Source organism: Staurois parvus, unplaced genomic scaffold (assembly GCF_062004578.1).
Source record: "Staurois parvus isolate SC_StPar_1 unplaced genomic scaffold, SC_StPar_1.0 ptg000114l, whole genome shotgun sequence".
Lineage (NCBI taxonomy): Eukaryota > Metazoa > Chordata > Amphibia > Anura > Ranidae > Staurois > Staurois parvus.
In genome coordinates this window covers 6163650-6182430 of record NW_028317910.1, presented here as the reverse complement: position 1 = coordinate 6182430, position 18781 = coordinate 6163650, and the positions used below count along the sequence as shown (strand labels likewise).

The 18781-nt window shown below is 41.8% G+C and overlaps 1 protein-coding gene across 15 annotated transcripts in view; it reads right to left on the bottom strand.

Annotated features, from left to right (window-relative positions):
* Positions 1-18781, bottom strand: part of ERC1 (ELKS/RAB6-interacting/CAST family member 1) — a 352762-nt gene that overhangs the window by 114646 nt on the left and 219335 nt on the right. For 8 of the 15 annotated variants that reach the window (XM_089671795.1, XM_089671796.1, XM_089671797.1 and 5 more), the window contains 2 exons: positions 12567-12702; positions 3968-4099 (listed from right to left, as the gene is read on the bottom strand). In XM_089671795.1, the coding sequence (XP_089527921.1) occupies positions 3968-4099; positions 12567-12702 (268 nt within the window). The remainder of the gene's footprint in view (positions 1-3967; positions 4100-12566; positions 12703-18781) is intronic. The other 7 variants (XM_089671801.1, XM_089671803.1, XM_089671807.1 and 4 more) reach the window with 1 other exon arrangement.

Below are 18781 nucleotides of genomic sequence, written 5' to 3'. Positions count from 1 at the left end.
CAGAAGATTCAAGAGAGGAAAGAAGCATGCAATTATATCAGGTTGAAACTGTGCAGGGATTAGCCAAAACTACTGTGCTAAGCTTAAAGACATTGTACACTTTCAAATATTTTTGTTGTTTTAAATAGGTATTCCTATAGTTATATTCCCTGTGTCATTTGTTTGCCTTACCTTGTAATGATGGACTCATGTGTTGGGGCTGTAGTTTGTAATATCAAGGCAGAATGATTCTCATTTCCCATGCATTAATCCACCTAACTTGCTAAAGGGAAAATTAATTTCTTGTTCCAGGTCACAATCCATGCCTTACCATTTCCTCTGTGTTGCATCATGAATGTGGGACTGCTAATGTGATGAAAGACTGCATATTGAGCTCTCTGTTAATTGCTCTGCTTGCTTCTGCCTGTTTCAGATCCAATTAATTAACCCTCGTCTGAAGAACACTAGACTGAAAGACCCATGGACTGATGAATATGTAGTCTCTTCACAGGAAGTGTCAGTTCAGACTACAGACATAGCTCATGTGTTAACCTGTGCAGTGCTATGCAGCATGACTCTGGGATGTGTGCACAAGGCATCAACTGACACCCTTACAGGTGAAAAACAGGTGCACGTAGGAAGGTTTATAATGCCATTAAAACCTAATTGAAACCTCTTGATTTATTCCTGTAATGCAGCCAGGCAGCATATACAGTAATAAATATGCCATTGTTTCACTATTTCTTTTATCAGATAGGTTGTACAACAACAGCTTAATTAACTTTGTACTGTCAGCACATAACAGAGCTGCAACACAGATCAGACCAGACCACAGACCCGAGGCCCTCACACACCTCCTCCTACGGTCTCATATGCCCAACTAAACACTGCTCTAATGAACATGATTCTCACTCCCTGAGCAGAGCTGTTAATTGGAGCAGTGTTCAGGGGAGTGTGTTGGGGAGTTGGGCTGCTGTTAGTCTCCTATTGCTGCTAGCATGGGGGTATTTAACCCTTTAGAAAAGAGGTACAGTCATTACCGTATATGCAGCCTCACCATTACAGCAATAAATTAAGAGGGTTCAACTTGACATGAAGACAAGTGTACTCTACAAAAATATACATCACATACCTACCAAGCCAAACACTAGACCAGGGGTGGGCAACTGTGGCCCTCCAGCTGTTGTAGAACTACAAGTCCCATGAGGCACTACAAAACTGACAGTTACAAGCATGACTCCCAAAGGCAGAGGCATGATGGGACTTGTAGTTCACCAACAGCTGGAAGGCCACAGTTGCCCACCCCTGCACTAGACAATACTGTGCCAACATGTCATACTACAAGAACACCTCCCACTAAAGCAGACACTGCACATCTATGCTACAGTACTGAAAACTCTCTCCAACTGCACCAACATTTCAATGGGTTACACATTCTGCAATACCTCCCCACCAAGCCAAGAGATGGTGCTGACCATATTTGCCACATTTCAATCACAATGACAAGACACAAACTGGAAACACATTAGAAACAGAATATTCCTAGAAATTTTACAGTTGAGCTAGGCGGAAGACAAAACACAACAAGCAAATGTAAGCACTGGAACCTCTTCCCAATGTGTCATTCACACGCAACACCACACAAAACACCACTATACATTTGGTAACACATTTCTACCCAAGTCCAATTTTTAATGCACACAAATATTGATATCGCTATTCATTCCCATGTATGAGCCATACTCCTAGCAGCCTGAAGCAGACGATGGCTTGTTCATAAAAGGATTAGGGCCATGGTGTGTATGTGTCATAAGAAACAATGTATGGCGGCAGACAAAGCCACTCACTGAAGATTGCTGTAATGGGAAGAAAGGCAATTGGGTGGTGGTATATTAAAGGACAATTGTACTACCTCGACCCCCATTCTGCCTATCTTGTCTTACGTTTCCATAAATGGAGAAAGGCACCAAAATACTTTATTTTGTTGATAAACCTGTGTTTGGTCTACGTATACTGGTTAAGTAACTAAAAGTCTAGGCACCGGTCACATGACATATCACTGTTCCTTAAGCCTCATTAGCAGAGATCACATTACCAATGCTTCCATACTTGATCAAGTGACAAGCTATTGAGGCAATTCAGAACAACGGTTTCTACTGTACAGCTAAGGTTGCACTCCAAGCGAAAAACTCCCATGTAAATATATTCACAGTAGCCATACTGGATTTAAATTCAATTTGTGTTCACCAAATGCCTTGCAAACCCAATTATTACCTTGCAAAAGTAGCAGTGATATTATCACTGTGCTCGACAGAGCCTGTGCAGAGAGCTACGGGGGGGACGGAGCAAGTTCCATCCACTACAGGCTGCCTGCAGAAAACTACAGGAGGAGTGGAAACAAGACCAGTCATCCAGCACAAGGTAAGAGAGCAGCAGTGACCAGTTTTTATTACAGAAAGCTCCATAACAGAGACAAAGTTTCACACTGGATTACTGCACAGATCTGAAAGAAATACACAAAATACACCAAAATTCAAGTAAGAATACACATGCCTCTTGTATTTAGATAAATCCGGACAGACCAAAAGTGCCCTTGTGAAGAATAATGGTGCCTTACCTGTCTGTGGAGAAGATTTGGAGATATTTTTCTTCTGCTTATCAAATCACTGCCTACAATACAGTGTTTGAAAACATCCAGTGGTATTGGTCCCACATCTTTTTTGCTTAAACTTATGTAGTCACCCTGATCACCATTACCACTTTGCTGTTATGGATCAACATTGGGAGGACTTTCAGGAGTATGAATCCCACGAGGGTTTATGAGTGTACCCCAGAGTCAAATGGGACAGTCTGATACAGTATGATAATTGGCGGTGTATGATCACTAATGTACGATACCTATTTTTAACATCATTGGATATGATTGTTTCAACATTAATTGTCATTCCTAAAGTGATGTGTTTTTTTGATAAGAAAACTATACACTAAATACATACGGTTTGTTCTCTTTTCTTCACAGCATCAAGAAGCATGTACATTTTTGATTGTGCTGGCTATTTCCTTTGACAATACATATCCTAATGCCCTTTCCTTCTGGACATTAATATCAACTGTCTGGAGAAGTTGGATTGACAGTACTGTCAAACTTTTATGTAGGAGAACTCTCCTTACATCAGAGAATTTGGTGCGTGGGATTTTACTAGGGTTGGTATTTTAAACATTCAATAAATAACATACAATAAATGGACTTAATATGGGGACATGGCATTTGTGGTGTTCATGTTTTGATGTTTGATAGTAATATTATTAATAAAGCACTATAAAGAAAATTACAGTGAAGTATAGTAATGGCGTTTTAGTTTTGGTCTTTTATTGTAAAGTCACTTTAGAGACCTTGGACGGGCAAGGTGTTTGTAGGCCTATAGGTGAGTTTTGTGTATGTGGTAGTATTCATTGCACCCATTACTGATAAAATATGAACCCAACTACCTGATGAGATGTCTACATACTTTTGGCCAAATAGTGCATAGTGTGGAACGTTGTTATCCGAATTCTATGATATTGGTTTTAAGCAATTTTATTTGTTATGTTTGTGTTGTACAATTTGGTCTGATGGGGATTTATACATGATTACATTTTCCAGCAAACATGCTCTTTTGTTTTCTTTCTGTTGGAACTTTTGTTGAATTAACAGTTTATAGCAGTTACATAGCAGGCGTACAGTGGAGGTATATTATGAATATATCAAAAAATACTAGAAATGTTGATCAATGTACTAGTTTTGAGGGTTTTTTCTACTCATTTGCTTACAAAACAGACTTTAGAAGTAGGAAAAAAAAGATAATATAAACAACTAATGTGAAGGGTTAAGGTTAGTCTGTAACTGTTCCAACTTCTAGAATTAACTTGATGCCAGTTCTGGAGAGGACACGAGATCTGTCCCCCACCCCCACCCCCTCAAAAAAAAAAAAAATACACAGTAGCTGACCTGCTTCTGACAATTGATCCTTGATGACTCTTCTTGGGCCAAAACCATTTCCCGCTCTGCGGTAATCTGTACACTTTCCCGCAGAGCCTCTTCCAGCTCTTCGATGCGGTCATCTTTCTGATGCATGACGTCCTGCAGAAAGGAAGGGAGATTTCATCAGGAGTAGACTCCTGTGTCAAAGAGTTTTTCGAGGATCACAGAGGCCAAAGCAAAAGACCAGAGATGTTCAGGTAAAGCAGGACAGAGATGAAGAGCAGAACAGCCAGGACAGCCGGAGTCGTCAAGTGTGACAGAAACATCATTTAGGTCATTGCAGATACAAAAAAGTACATCAGAATGAAGAGGGGGAAAAAAGCCAGCTTGAAGGCCACAGTCTCTAACATGTCCTTTCTGCCTTGGTGTTCGCATTGTCAGTTCTTCAACAGATGCCATGCTGGTTAGTCTTGCAGGGGAAAAACGAGGCATAAAGGAACACAGATGTCAGTAGGTGAGAAACAGAAGACACAGAGCAGGTGCAGGAGAGCCAAGTTAGAAGAAATTAGCATCGTCTTCAGTGGCATGAGTAGCCGAGATGGTTAGTGAGCAGCTGTTAGTAAATGATGCTTTAAAAAGAAAAATTCTGCTTTTCTTTGTTCAGTAATGAAGAAAAATATTTTGCACACAGATGCCGCACTGTGTGGTTCATGCCTACATCTGTGAGTCCAACTCTTTTCAACTTATTCTGCTGATTTTTTTTTGTTCACACAAATCCTATAAATGATATTTACAAATAATTGTCTCCAACGAAAAATAAAATGGCTCTTTCTGTAACTTTAAAATTCTGAATACATACCTGACATGTCAGAGATCAAGCAGAAACATTGTAACGATGTAGCAATTGATAAGATGAAAGACTGTAGCAGGAGCTGATCTGTGTCTGACATTTGTGCCCACAACCAAGAACTGCACAGGCACCAGGATTTGCTTGACTGTCATCTATGAGCCCACGACTAATTTCTCTGTGAACCCTAAATTGTACATAGAAGACAGGCAGCAGTATGTCTTGGTGCCAGCTTTTAGGCCTCGGCGTCAGGTTTTATTGTTTATGGAGTAGAGTACACCTTTTGTGTATACCCCAATCCCCAACAATTACTCCCCCACCCCAAACTTTTTCTTTTGTTTTTAAGTTAAATCACTTTATACAAGCTATTTTTCCCCTTCCAGTCTTTGGGCAAGTCTGTAATGTCACAGGTCCTTCTTCCACTTCTCCTGCAGAGGTGGTTGTGCTCAATCATTCGTCCTGCAAAGTATGGACATGTGCAAGATTACTGTGAGCCCAGGCCAGGGTGATAATGTACCCCCAGGGAGCATGTCCATGACGGCCTGGGGTGATAATAGATTGGGGAGGAAGAGGCTAGATGTTGGATGTCCCACAGCATGGAAATGTGGCAGGTTCTATCTGAATTGTGCCAGCTTCTATTGCACATTGGGAGAAGCTCACAGCGTGTAGTAAAATTGGAGTAAGCAACTTCTGTAAATGCGAAGAGTCTGTACAAATGTATAAGACTAAACGCCAAAGCTGTTCACTCAGCTTTTGTCGACAGGACATGTTGGAAAATTCTATCAATCAGTGGCTGCCACCACTGATCAGTGTATTCTAAAACCTACAAAAAAAAATAATTAATAATGCATGGCCAGTTTAAGGTTGGAATTCAGTTTTATTGATTGTGTAAAAAAACCACAGGCCCAGCAAGCGGCTAAAACAATGTTTTATTTTAGCTCTCTTGCCCATCGAAGACATTTCCCAAATGATCCATTTCAGATCCGGCCACTTGCCCAGAAGTCTGTTCCAATCAGCAGTGTTGGCGGACTTGCAGCCTGGACTCCAGAGCCTCAACAGCATGGAGAAACAAAATGAAATCCAGATGGCGAACATGGAGCGAGTTTCTAAGGAGAAGAGCTTTCCAGGAGAGGCTGAGGGATTGTGTTACAAAAGCTTGCAAGTACTTTTCTATTATTACCAGAAGGAAATGGTTTGTGTTAAGTCTTTTAAGAGCCTCTCTAGATGCGCCATGGCTCTTCGGCTCAGGAAACGGCCCTCGTTTGATGTTCACCTACAGACGACGGCGATGAAATTAAACTGGATCTTCAAGTAGTTTCTCTCAGCGCGCAGCGTTATATGTGAGGAGGAGGCTGGCCTGGTGTGGAATATACTGAAGCAATAAAGCTATAGGTCTTCCCACACAGAAGCCCTGCCTGGATTATATGAGGAGTTTTAACATGGAATGCAAAATATTGTTAGCCATAATTAAAGGCCAACTCCATCAGCACTAAGACGCTCATTCTTGATGAAGAGAGCTCAACACTGTAATTTGGTTCTGTAGTTGCAGCAAAAGGGAGGAATTGAAATTGAGATGGGCCTGATGGCCTGTGCAATATATGTCAAGTTACTCAAAACCCATAGAACAGTCTCATCAGTGTGCAAATCTAAATCCTGGCCATAGGTTAAACAAGAACTCCAGGTTTCCAGGTTTGGTCCACCTTGGAATAAACTAATTATTTGCATGCCAAAACGGACTGTCTGCTGCTTGGTCTGTAATATATTGTAGTAGCTTGTACTATGTACAATAAGCTGCGCTGTGTTTCAGAAACAGTACTGGACATTTCCCCTCTGCTGCCAGATATACAGTGGGGCAAAAAAGTATTTAGTCAGCCACCAATTGTGCAAGTTCTCCCACTTAAAAAGATGAGAAAGGCCTGTAATTGGCATCATAGGTAGAAAGAGCTGTCGAAGGACACCAGAAACAAAATTGTAGACCTGCACCAGGCTGGGAAGACTGAATCTGCAATAGGCAAGTAGCTTGGTGTGAACAAATCAACTGTGGGAGCAATAATTAGAAAATGGAAGACATACAAAACCACTGATAATCTCCCTCGATCTGGGGCTCCACTCAAGTTCTCACCCCGTGGGGTCAAAATGATCACAAGAACGGTGAGCAAAAATCCCAGGACCACACGGAGGGACCTAGTGAATGACCTGCAGAGAGCTGGGACCAACGTAACAAAGGCTACCATCAGTAACACACTACGCCGCCAGGGACTCAGATCCTGCAGTGCCAGACGTGTCCCCCTGCTTAAGCCAGTACATGTCCGGGCCCGTCTGAAGTTTGCTAGAGAGCATTTGGATGATCCAGAAGAGGATTGGGAGAACATCATATGGTCAGATGAAACCAAAATAGAACTGTTTGGTAGAAACACAACTCGTCGTGTTTGGAGAAGAGAGAATGCTGAGGTGCATCCAAAGAACACCATACCTACTGTGAAGCATGGGGGTGGCAACATCATGCTTTGGGGCTGTTTCTCCGCAAAGGGACCAGGACGGTTGATCCATGTACAGGACAGAATAAATGGGGCCATGTATCGTGAGATTTTGAGTGCAAACCTCCTTCCATCAGCAAGGGCATTGAAGATGAAACATGGCTGGGTCTTCCAACATGACAATGATCCCAAACATACCACCCGGGCAACGAAGGACTGGCTTCGTAAGAAGCATTTCAAGGTCCTGGAGTGGCCTAGCCAGTCTCCAGATCTCAACCCCATAGAAAACCTTTGAAGGGAGTTGAAAGTCCGTGTTGCCCAGCGACAGAAATTGCAAAGGGAATGATATTGATTATTGTTGAAACCAAAACCAACTGGCACCAAGACCATTCATCCTTAAATTATATTATTCTCCTCAAAAAATGTCAAAATATTTCAAGTTTGCTTACTTCATTGAGATCATTCTGATGTTCAGGTTTTGATTAATGCTTAATGAATCTTTAACAAACTTTTGGGAAAACAGTCCAGTATCCAGTCAGTGTTCCTAATGCAACTAGAGAGCAGACAGAGGCCAAGTGTCAAACTTCTGCTGGGTACTTACAGTCCTCTCCTATTGTTTGAATAAGTCCATCAAAGCTTATTCCAGCACTGGGATCTCACAGGAAAACAATCTTTCAATGCTTCCATTAATCTCTCTGTCATGATAGAGCGCAATAGAAGAGTACAGATCTCATTCTTGCAAAATAGGAACCAGCACCGGTAACTGGGACAGAAAAAAAAAAACTTCTGAGACAGGAGATGCCATTTTGCCCTCTAATGGTATACTGGGAAAGAAAGTTAGTTGGGCATTGTCTCCCCAGTTGTTACAGATCAGCTTTGCAGATGATCTGGTTATTTGTGGTTTCCAAAGATTAACAGCAAGACTATTCTGTCACTCGAAATTCCACAAACTTGCCCATCGAAGCAAGGCTGTTTTGTCACTTTTAGTTCTACAAACATATGGTCTGATCGTACCTCCATGATGGACAGGATTGAAACCTATAGGTGTCATATTATCTCACCTGCCAACAAATATAATCTGTGTGTGGAGGAACTTGAGTGGACTAAACAAAGCCCCGACCTCAATCCTACTGAACACCTTTGGAATGAATTGGAATACAGACTGCAAGCCAGATTTTCTTGCCAAACATCAGTTCCTGACCTCACCAAGGCTCGTTTGCCTGAATGGGAAAAAACTTCCACAAACATAATCCAAAATCTTCTGAAAAGTCTCCCAAGAAAGGTGAAGGCTGTTATGGCCACAAATGTAGTCAACTCCTAATATAATGGCCATGGCTTAAGAATGGGATGTTCAAATAGACGAGATGGTTCCACAAAGCTTTAGTCATACAATATAAAGTTGGCCATAGATGGATTGAAATTTGGTTAGTTCAGCAGGGACTGGCCAAATTTTGATACATATTTGGCCACTCTTGCCCAACAGAAGTCGATCGTTAGACTGCTGGAAAATGTTTCGCGATCAGCATCTAATGGGCTGCAGCCAGTGATCAGTGTATTCTGAAAAAAGAGTCCCAGCTTGCTGGCTGTACATACAGTGTGTATATATATATATATATATATATATATATATATACATACATACATACATACACACACACACACAGTGTGTTTTTTTCCAAGACGCCTTAATCCACCTTTCAATCTACCAGCAGGGAAGGGACAGTCACACAGACGGCTACAGCTACATAGGTCAGGATGGTTTTAGTAAAAAGAAAGGTTAGGCTGTTTTTCAAACTGTGAGTCAAGGATGCACTGGTTTGTAAAGAAGTTACTGAACAAATTAAATACAACATACACAAGCGAAAACATATAAATGTAAAAAAAAACTGACTAAAAATGATCACACTTTGCCTCTAAGATCACTGTAAATAGGCAGACTTTTGCTCACCTTCAAACTAGACAAATTTCAACTCGCCCTCAAAATAGGCAAACTTGCCTAGGTCACCCTTATGGCAGTGAGCTAGGACATGTGAATATGCACAGCTCCTAACATTTATACAAATGTATGACAAGTATGAGGACCCTAACTGGATGACATTTATTGTCATGTGTGCTGTGTATCATAAACAATTATATTTTTATTTAAATAAAATATTGTTTTCACTTTTTTTTCCTTCCTTTCTTGCCTCTCATTGCTGCTGATCCCCTGTTGCCTCTTTGCAGCCACTTCCTGCTTAAATGCACTCCAGCAATGCCAGTTTTTCTTCAAACTGAAATGACTTTACAGTCCATATTATATGGTTAGTATAGAAGTAAATTGTGTTTAAAAGAGAGTTGTCCTTTAAGAAAATGTTCTATGATATAATGTATGCTGTAAACACAGAAGTTTGGCTGTAACTGCAAAGAAAAAATTCCACCAAACTTCAGAAGCAGAAGGGGTTCAGGGTCTAGTCCCTTCATGAGGCTCTCGGAGACATGAGAACTTTGACGTTCAAAAATTCAGACTTCCACTGGGTTCACTGCAGCAACTTCCCGTGTAGTTTGCTATATACCCAACACACACAAGAGACCTCCAGAAACACCTTGTTTATCCAAAGTAAACAGGCTGTATGTGCTGGAGGGGCCCCAAACCACAAACCTTGCGCCGGACAACATGGCACATGGCCAGCAATGAGAAAACAAGATAGATGGCTGCCTACAGGTCCCTTCGTCTGCTCTGTGGCATCACTCCAAACCACCATCCTTTGGGGACCTGGATTCATCCTTCCAAGCACAATAAGGCGAGAGACAGAGGCCAAGGCCCTAAATTGCAGCCTCTTAGAGAGGGCACGGAAAGCCCCCAGTGACTAATTGGAGACATTTTTCAGGGGCCCTAATCCGTCTCTCGAGCTCCTTCTTCGTGAATGGACCTTCTGTCGCTGCCCTCTGCCAGACGCGATTAAGAAAAGCTCCGGGGATGTTTCCAAAATATTTCTAGCTAGAGACACTTTCTAGAAAACGAGAGCCAGGGAAAGGACGCCCACTTCAGAACGTCAAGGTATCTTCAGGAATTCAGGATATTAAACCAGAAGTCTGTTTCTAGTTTGAGATAAATCAGCTGCCACAGTCTGCAGCAGTAACTGTGTTTATTCGCTGGCCAGTAACCAATGGCATGGAGTCCTATCAGCTGCCAATATCATTAAGAGACAGTCAGATGTACATGCACAATCCGACCGTCTAAAGGAGTCTACTTGGCCAGTTTTTGGAATGCTCTAGTCCCACTGGCACTCCTAATAGGGCAATGTACCAAGACAAAAAGCAGCAATCGAACAAGATTTCCTAGCCTGTATTAGCAAGTTGTGAGGGTGCAGCATCTTTCAAGTTCAACTCCGGCCAGGAAACTTCCGCAATCAATACCGCCCACTGGCTAATGATCATATGACACTCTGGGTCTCAAGTCTTCTCTCTTCACCACTGTAAAGATGGAGGATCCTTATTCAGGTGCCCACATTGCTGCATGGATGACATGTACATTTTTCATTGGTTGTCCTGCAATGGTATCATCCAAGGCTCCAGAAGACTGCAATGGCATGCTCATGTAATGAGGGGATGCTCAAACTGGTTTGGAGGGCCCAGATTACAACAGTGAATCGCTGGTCTCCAATGCCGGAAAAGGCAGCACCGAGGGATGTTGATGGCAGAATCAGGTAAGTAAAAATCACTTTGTAAAGTTCATTTATTTTTATTTTTTTAAGAGGGAGAAATGGAGGGTCAACATTTTCCTTGAAATGGACTTTAAGGATCAAGCCAGCATTTAACACTGTGGACGACAGGTGTGAATGACAAAGGAAAATCTGTCCTTACTAAAACTCAACTTCAGCCAAAACTCTTTTAGTTTAAAATAGAATAGAGACAGCAAATAACCTCTAATGGGATTTTACTGTTGTTTCTGGCTCCATGGTGATGGGATGTCACATTGTAGAGACTGGTGTCAGAGGGCTGAAAATGTTGTGACCAGGGGAGAGAGAGATTTCAAGGGTGTGGGGGGCTGAAGGGCATTCTCAAAAGGTATGTATTGCTAGTAGCGGAGTTGACTCAACAGCATATACTTAAGATAAAAATACCAGCTTTACATTGGATAAATGTCAAAAAGTCACACTACCTAATAGTATTACTTCAGCTATGGAAGGAGTGCGGTGGCATAAATCACATTTTAGATTCTAATACATTTTTGGAAGTACATCAATCTCACAGCCATAGTGGTTATTTCTGTTCTTAGCAACTTTGACCATTTGGGTATTCCTACTAACCTTTGGAGTGTTCCCATCCCTTCTGTGGCATTCTCCATAAGCAAAGAATAAATAAAAATTCAGCAGGGATAGCGGGAACACATCATAATAGGGGCAGTGGGTGTGCAGAACCAGGAACTCAACACAAATAGCTATCCCTAAGCGTTAAAAAAGACTGTTGTATAGAGCAACTCTCCATCATCCGTCAAACCCTGAAATAAACTTTTTAGGTAGAGTGTCCCTTTAAATGGGGGAAGGGGCAAATTTCAGAAGCAACAACAGCATTATTTAACTGGACCTATACACATATCAGACACAGAATGGCGTCATAAGGCCACGGGTTGGGCGATGCCACGTTCCTCCCTTGCCTTTCTGGCAGCGCAGAGAGTAGGGTGTGTGTCAGGCCAGAAGAGCAGATGTCCTTTGCAGTATACAGGAACATGCTGATCTTATTTTCCGAGGTCTTATAATATTGAACCATTAATTCCACCCAAAACCTCAAAGAACAGCAGAGTCTAAAACTGGGATTTTTTGTGAACTGACCCCAAACCCAACATTGGCTGGCTGAAGTGTCCAGCATATAAATCTCTATATTTATTGCAGCAACGCATTCTAAGTCTATACTTTTAAATACTGCTGGCCATAAGTTCAAAATTACAAACATTTGATCAAATTTAGCATTTACAGTACCAATCTGTCTGCCCTATTTTCATTTGAAAAAAAAAATTAAAGTCAGGAAAAATAAATCCACCACCCCTGACGCTATCAAAGAAAAATCTATTACAATCATGATACAAGCACACTATTACATCAGGATGGGATCAAAAGTAACAAGAAACTTTCCATGTCATGTGACCCTAATTTCATTGAAGATGACTGCAAACATCACCACACACAAATTAATTATCAAACAACTGAAAATCTGAATAAAATTCAGAATATTACAATCGCCTCTTAACTCACACATATACCTATACAGAAGTAATTCATCCGCACCAACAGTCAAGACTGTCACAGAATAATGTGGATGCTACCTGAAGCTGCTGTGAGCTGTCGGTGAGATTGTCCTCTCTCCTCCGTGCCTCCTCCAAAAGCTGAGCGTTTTTCTTCTTTTCCACTTGCTCCTTGTGCTTTAATGTTGCCACCTTTTTATTCTGATCTTTATTTTGCCTAGAAGAAAGAAAAATACAGAGAAGATGAAGATATAGTACGATGTATATGAAAGCAGATGTAAAACCTCATTGGATAATATTTTGTTTACTCTCTGCACTGAGTATAATAAACAATTGACATGTTTTTAATAAAATTCTGTTTCTTTATCCTCTACTACATCTCAGTGTTTGCTGATCTCCTGCAGCCACTTTTTCTACATACAGTATATTCCAGCAATGGCTGCAAGGCATTTCTTTGGAGGAGGTGGTTCCGGATGGTGACCACTGTGGGCCATATCTATGTAACATGCATTAGCTCAGGCACTTGTAGTCCCCAAATGGGAGACAGGTGCAGAGCGTTGTCACCCGGCAACAGGATGTGCCTCATGGCGGGATCACCAAGGATTTTTTCTAATGAAACTGCAAATCTAAACCTAAGACTAATAATTAAATTAACATGTTAAAGCTTATTTGAAGGTTTGAGTTTACATATACATTAAAGAGGAGTTTCATCCTCCCCCTATTATTATTTTTGCTCCTCTCCTTTTCTTTTGCTGAGATAAGTTCAACTGAGATACTCACCCACACACAGGATCCAGTGTTGCTCTGCTGAGATCCTCTTCTCAGCAGCCGCTGCCATGTTCATCTGTCATCATCGGTAGGCTGCCCAGGCTCTTCCAGGTTCTGGCGCAGCCTACCGATGATGTGCCGCTAGCCCAGCCCCACCCCACTCTTCCATTAATGATTGGGGTGATGTGCAGGGCTCCTGGCGCTGGGTGCACTGACATCACTCGCCTAGGCGAACGGGCGGGGGGGGGGGGGGGGGAATCGTCAGCAACTTAGAGTTAAAAAAAAACTCTCTAAAACCATCTTTAAAAATTTAGAAAGCAAAAAGAAAAGATAAACAAACAAAATGGATGGGCGGGATGCAAAGAAGCAAAGTTCCTGAAATGGGTGAAGATCTGCTTCCAACTTCAAGTGGGCCTGGCTATAATTTCACTATCAAAGGCTGGAAGGGAGTATGGTTTAAAGCAGCAGTCCATGGACTTGAGTGATAAATTGCTGTTAATAATTTGTACAAAGATGGTGGTTACACAATGATGCACTTTTGTGCAGCTTAAGAGCTCTTTCACAAGAATGTGCTACAATGGAAGGTGCCTTTTTGGTGAATTTCTGGTGCACTTTGGAAAAATGCACCAAAGATGCAGCATGCAACGCACCTGCAGTGTGAAGAGTTACATAGGATTTAATGGGGAATAGTTTTCAGAAGAAGAAGCGCAGCAAAAGCGCACCACTGTGAAAGGTGCTGAAACGGTCTTACTTTAGTAAGGGGGAGTGGACGCTGCTTAAAAGCAGCCCCAGGAGTCCGGTGTGTTGGGTGTATGGAGTGGCCTCAGCACCGTGTTAGCCACTCTCTCTTTTTTTCCCATGAATCCAGTTTCAGAGAGGCACTATTAAGCTGCATACACGGTCTTACTTTGGTGTTCCCTCAGGACAGGTTCACTTTAGAGTAGAACTATGGTCAAAAATGAAAATATACCATGTAATAAAGCCCTATCACTTGTTAAAGCTGAACTTCAGTAATAATCTACATTGCAAACTTACATTGGTCCAGCCTGACACAATGTAAGTATGCATATGTCATACCTGATGAGCTGCCAAGGAAGCTGAAAATCATTGTAGTAACTACCACTACATCAGTGATAGCTGCAAACTTCCAGGTTCTGCTGGAGCACTTTGAGAGTGGCTGCACCACTGCACACTGACCACAGGGGGCGCTCCCACCATTCATAGAATGCCTTGTATTTTTTTCAGTGAATGCTTTAATCTGCTCTGGTCATGTGATCTTACAGCTTTGGCTCCCATGTCAGTGAGTGGCTGCATGGGGGACCAAGCTGCACTGTGGGTGTCCATGGACACACAGAGCCTGGCTTGTGATCGACCCCACATGAGCGCCCCCATAACAAGCGTCTGGCTATGAGTGAACTCAGAAGGGGGGTGGAGCCATCAGTGCCAGTGTGGAGACCCATAAGAGAAGGACTGAGGCTACTCTGTGCAAAATCATTGCACAGAGCAGGTAAATATGACATATTTGTAATATATACCTTTACAATCACGTTAAGGTCCCTTTAACCAAATCTGTATGCAAATAGAATTTTAGTGATATCCACTGAAAAAAGAAAAAAAAAAAACAAAGGATGACCAAAATGGAAAATAGGCTGCCAAATATAATTGTAAAAATGTTGATGTAATTGCAGTTGTGGGGGAGGGGGGATTTAAAGAAGGTAGTATTAACGGGTTTGCAGCACAAAGTCGGCTGATGGAAAGGCCTCATCGTGTGGTTTGGATAACGGACACAGGCCGTGACTTTGGTCCAATGCAAGTAAAATTTAGCTGACACGGACACTACTAACCAAGCCTCTGGAAAAAGATCAGGTCCCGTGTCCTCTAACCACTCAACACGTGCTGGGGAGGATATGCAGGCCTCTAATTTAGCCAACGTAACGAGAGGCCATAAATACTCATTTCCTAACGAGGCAGGAATAGCACAACTGAGAATTATATCTGTAACATGATGAAAAAAGATAAAAAGTGAGGGAGCAAGCAAGGAAGAGAGAGGAAATAATAATAATAAAAAAAGACTCTTTAAAGTCTTACCACCCAGTGCAAAGCCACTTGCATGCTAGTTTCTCTTTGAGTCTATGGGTGGCCACAGTTGGGCAGATGGTTCATCAAGAATAAAGATAGCAAAATAACATTCTGTCCTTGAACAATCTGAGTGCCATTGGGATCTAAATGATGTACATACAGATCAAATGACAGATGAAAGAAACAAAAGTGTAGTGAAAACTTTGATTCTTTTTCGCCATAAGAAAACATAAGGTGGGCTATGATGGATAATGTATACCTGTAACAACCCAGCTGACACAAGTGATGCTTAAAAAAGATAGGGGTCTAAGCCTTGTTCACACCATACTGTACATGCAGAAAAACTGATGGAAACAGAAGCTGAGATTTCACTTGCAGAGACATCACTTCAATGAGTTTTATACAGATTCCTGCGCAGAAATATGCACGTGATACTAGTGTTGTAGTGTGAACAGAGAACAATTGAATTTGTTGTGCCCTTGCAGAACACGTGCAGAAAAAGTAATATCTCTGCACCATAGTGTGAACGAGCCCTAATAAGAGGTAGAGGCAAAGCAAGAAAGAGAGATGAGAAAGAGAGGGAAGGAGGGGGAAGTGAGGGAGAGAAAGAATGTGGAGTAGAGAAGGAAAGAAAAAGGAAGGGAGGGCAGGGAGAGTGCAAGAGAAAAATGATCGGGGAGAGGGAGGGCAGGAGAGAGAGAGAGAGAGAGAGAGAAGGAAGGAAGGAAGATAGAGCCAGAGAACATAAAGAGAGTAAGAAGACAAAAGAAAATAACAGAAGGAAAGAGGCAGGAAAAGAGAGAGTGGAAGGGGAGAGAGAGAGAAAGAGAGACAGACAGACAGACGTTCACTGCTCAAATTAAAGGAACACTTTTTAATCAGAGTATAGCATCAAGTCAATTAAACTCCTGGGATATTAATCTGGTCAGTTAAGTAGCAGAGAGGGTTGTTAATCAGTTTCAGCTGCTTTGGTGTTAATGAAATTAACAACAGGTGCACTAAATGGGCAACAATGAGACGACCCCCAAAACAGGAATGGTTTTAAAAGTGGAGGCCACTGACATTTTTTTCCGTACTCATCTTTTCTGACTGTTTTTCACTAGTTTTGCATTTGGTTAGGGTCAGTGTCACTACTGGTAGCATGAGGCAATACCTGGACACTACAGAGGTTGCACAGGCAGTTCAACTTCTCCAGGATGGCACATCAATACATGCCATTGCCAGAAGGTTTGCTTTGTCTTCCAGCACAGTCTCAAGAGCATGGAGGAGATTCCAGGAGACAGGCAGTTACTCTAGAGAGCTGGACAGAGCTGTAGAAGGTCCTTAACCTATCAGCAGGACAAAATGACCTCCATCAAGCCACTGGTGTGAATGTCTCTGACCAAAGAATTAGAAACAGACTTCATGAGGGTGGCCTGAAGGCCCAACGTCCTCTAGTGGGCCCTGTGCTCACTGCCTGGCACCATAGAGCTTGATTGGCATTTGCCACTGAACACCAGAATTGGCAGGTCCACCACTGGCGCCTTGTGCTTTTCACAGATGAGAGCAGGTTCACCCTGAGCACATGTGTCAAACGTGAAAGGGTCTGGAGAAGCCACGGAGAACGTTATGCTGCTTGTAACATCGTTCAGCACGACCATTTTGGTGGTGGGTCAGTGATGGCATGGGAAAGCATATCTATGGAGCAACGCACAGACCTCTACAGGCTAGACAATGGCACCCTGACTGCCATTAGGTATCGGGATGAAATCCTTGGACCCATGGTCAGACCCTATGCTGGTGAAGTGGGTCCTGGGTTCTTCCTGGTGCACAACAATGCCTGGCCTCATGTGGTGAGAATATGCAGGCAGTTCCTGGAGGATGAAGGAATTGATACCACTGAATGGCCCACAAGCTTGCCTGACCTAAATCCAATAGAACACCTCTGGGATATCACGTTTTGGTCCATCTGATGCCACCAGGTTGCACCTCAGACTGTTCAGGAGCTCAGTGATGCCCTGGTCCAGATTTGAGAGGAAATACCCCAAGATACCATCCATTGTCTCATTACAAGCATGCCCCGATGTTGTCAGGCATGCATACAAGCACATGGGGGCCATACAAACTACTGAGTACCATTTTGAGTTGCTGCAACTAAATTTCAGCAAAATGGACTAAACATGCTGCTGCATAAGTTTTTCACTTTGATTTTCGGTGTGTCTTTGAATTCAGTCCTCTGCAGGTTGATAATTTTCAATTCCATTAAACGATGGGGCATCCTTACATTCCTAACATATTACCCTGTCCATATCAGTATAGATATCCAGCATGATATTTTTCCCCATAGAGATCTGATGCATTTTCAAATGTTCCTTTAATTTGTTTGAGCAGTGTATATACAGAGAGAGAGTACGAGAAACCAAGAGAAGAAGGCCCCTTAGACATCATTCACACAGGCCTTCTTTGTTGTATTTAAATGCAGGAGAAATTGTTCTTGCTTTTCATTATACTTTTGCCTTTGAACACATGCATTTTCATGTGTTCATAGTATCCAATCTGCCCCTGGATGCATATATTTCTATTTTCTTTAAACACAACTAAACTGAATGCACCTGAACTCAAGTAAACGCACAGTGTGCATTATACCATTTAAAATCATTACACGTACAGGCGTACCTTGGTTTTACGAATTTAATGCATTCTGCAGGACTTTTCATATTGCGAAAAATTTGTAAACTGAAATGCGGTTTCCCATAGGAATGCATTGAAAACCAATGAATCCGTTCCGGAGGTCAGTAAAAAATTTAAAAAAAAAAGTCTTTTATCTGTTCACAACTCTTTATAAAATGCACTTGAAAGGCATATATACTGTACAGGGACATGATTAAAAAAAATTTTGTAAATGCACTGAATACCAATTAATCCGTTCTGGAGGTCAGAAAAAAGTAAAAAAAAGTCCTCTGTTCAAAACTCTTTATAAAGTGCACTTTAAAGACATAGTACTATACAAGGACATGATTAAAAAAAAATTTGTAAATGCATTAAAAACCAATTAATCCGTTCGTATTGCGAAAAAAATTTGTAAATCGAGGCATTATTTTCAATGGATTTTCATTCGTAAACTGAAAATTACGTTAACCGAGGTGTTCGTAAACCGAGGTACGCCTGTATGTAAATGTATGTCCCGTAGATGCATATAATTGCATGCATGGCATTGCCTGTTTGCAATAAACCTTACAGAGGGTACAATTTATTTATACTGCAATACCAGGATGTTGTACAGCAAAGTTTGGTAAAGGACCCTTTAAATGCTGACAACAGTAAATGAATGTGTATATGAACGTTAAGGATAAAAGGCTCATTAGGCATTTTTTTCTTTATAATACAACACAAGAACAGAATATGAACTAATAGCTATGAAGCAAGCAGAGAGCAATGAAAGGGTTGGGGGATCTCATAGCAGAGAGCTC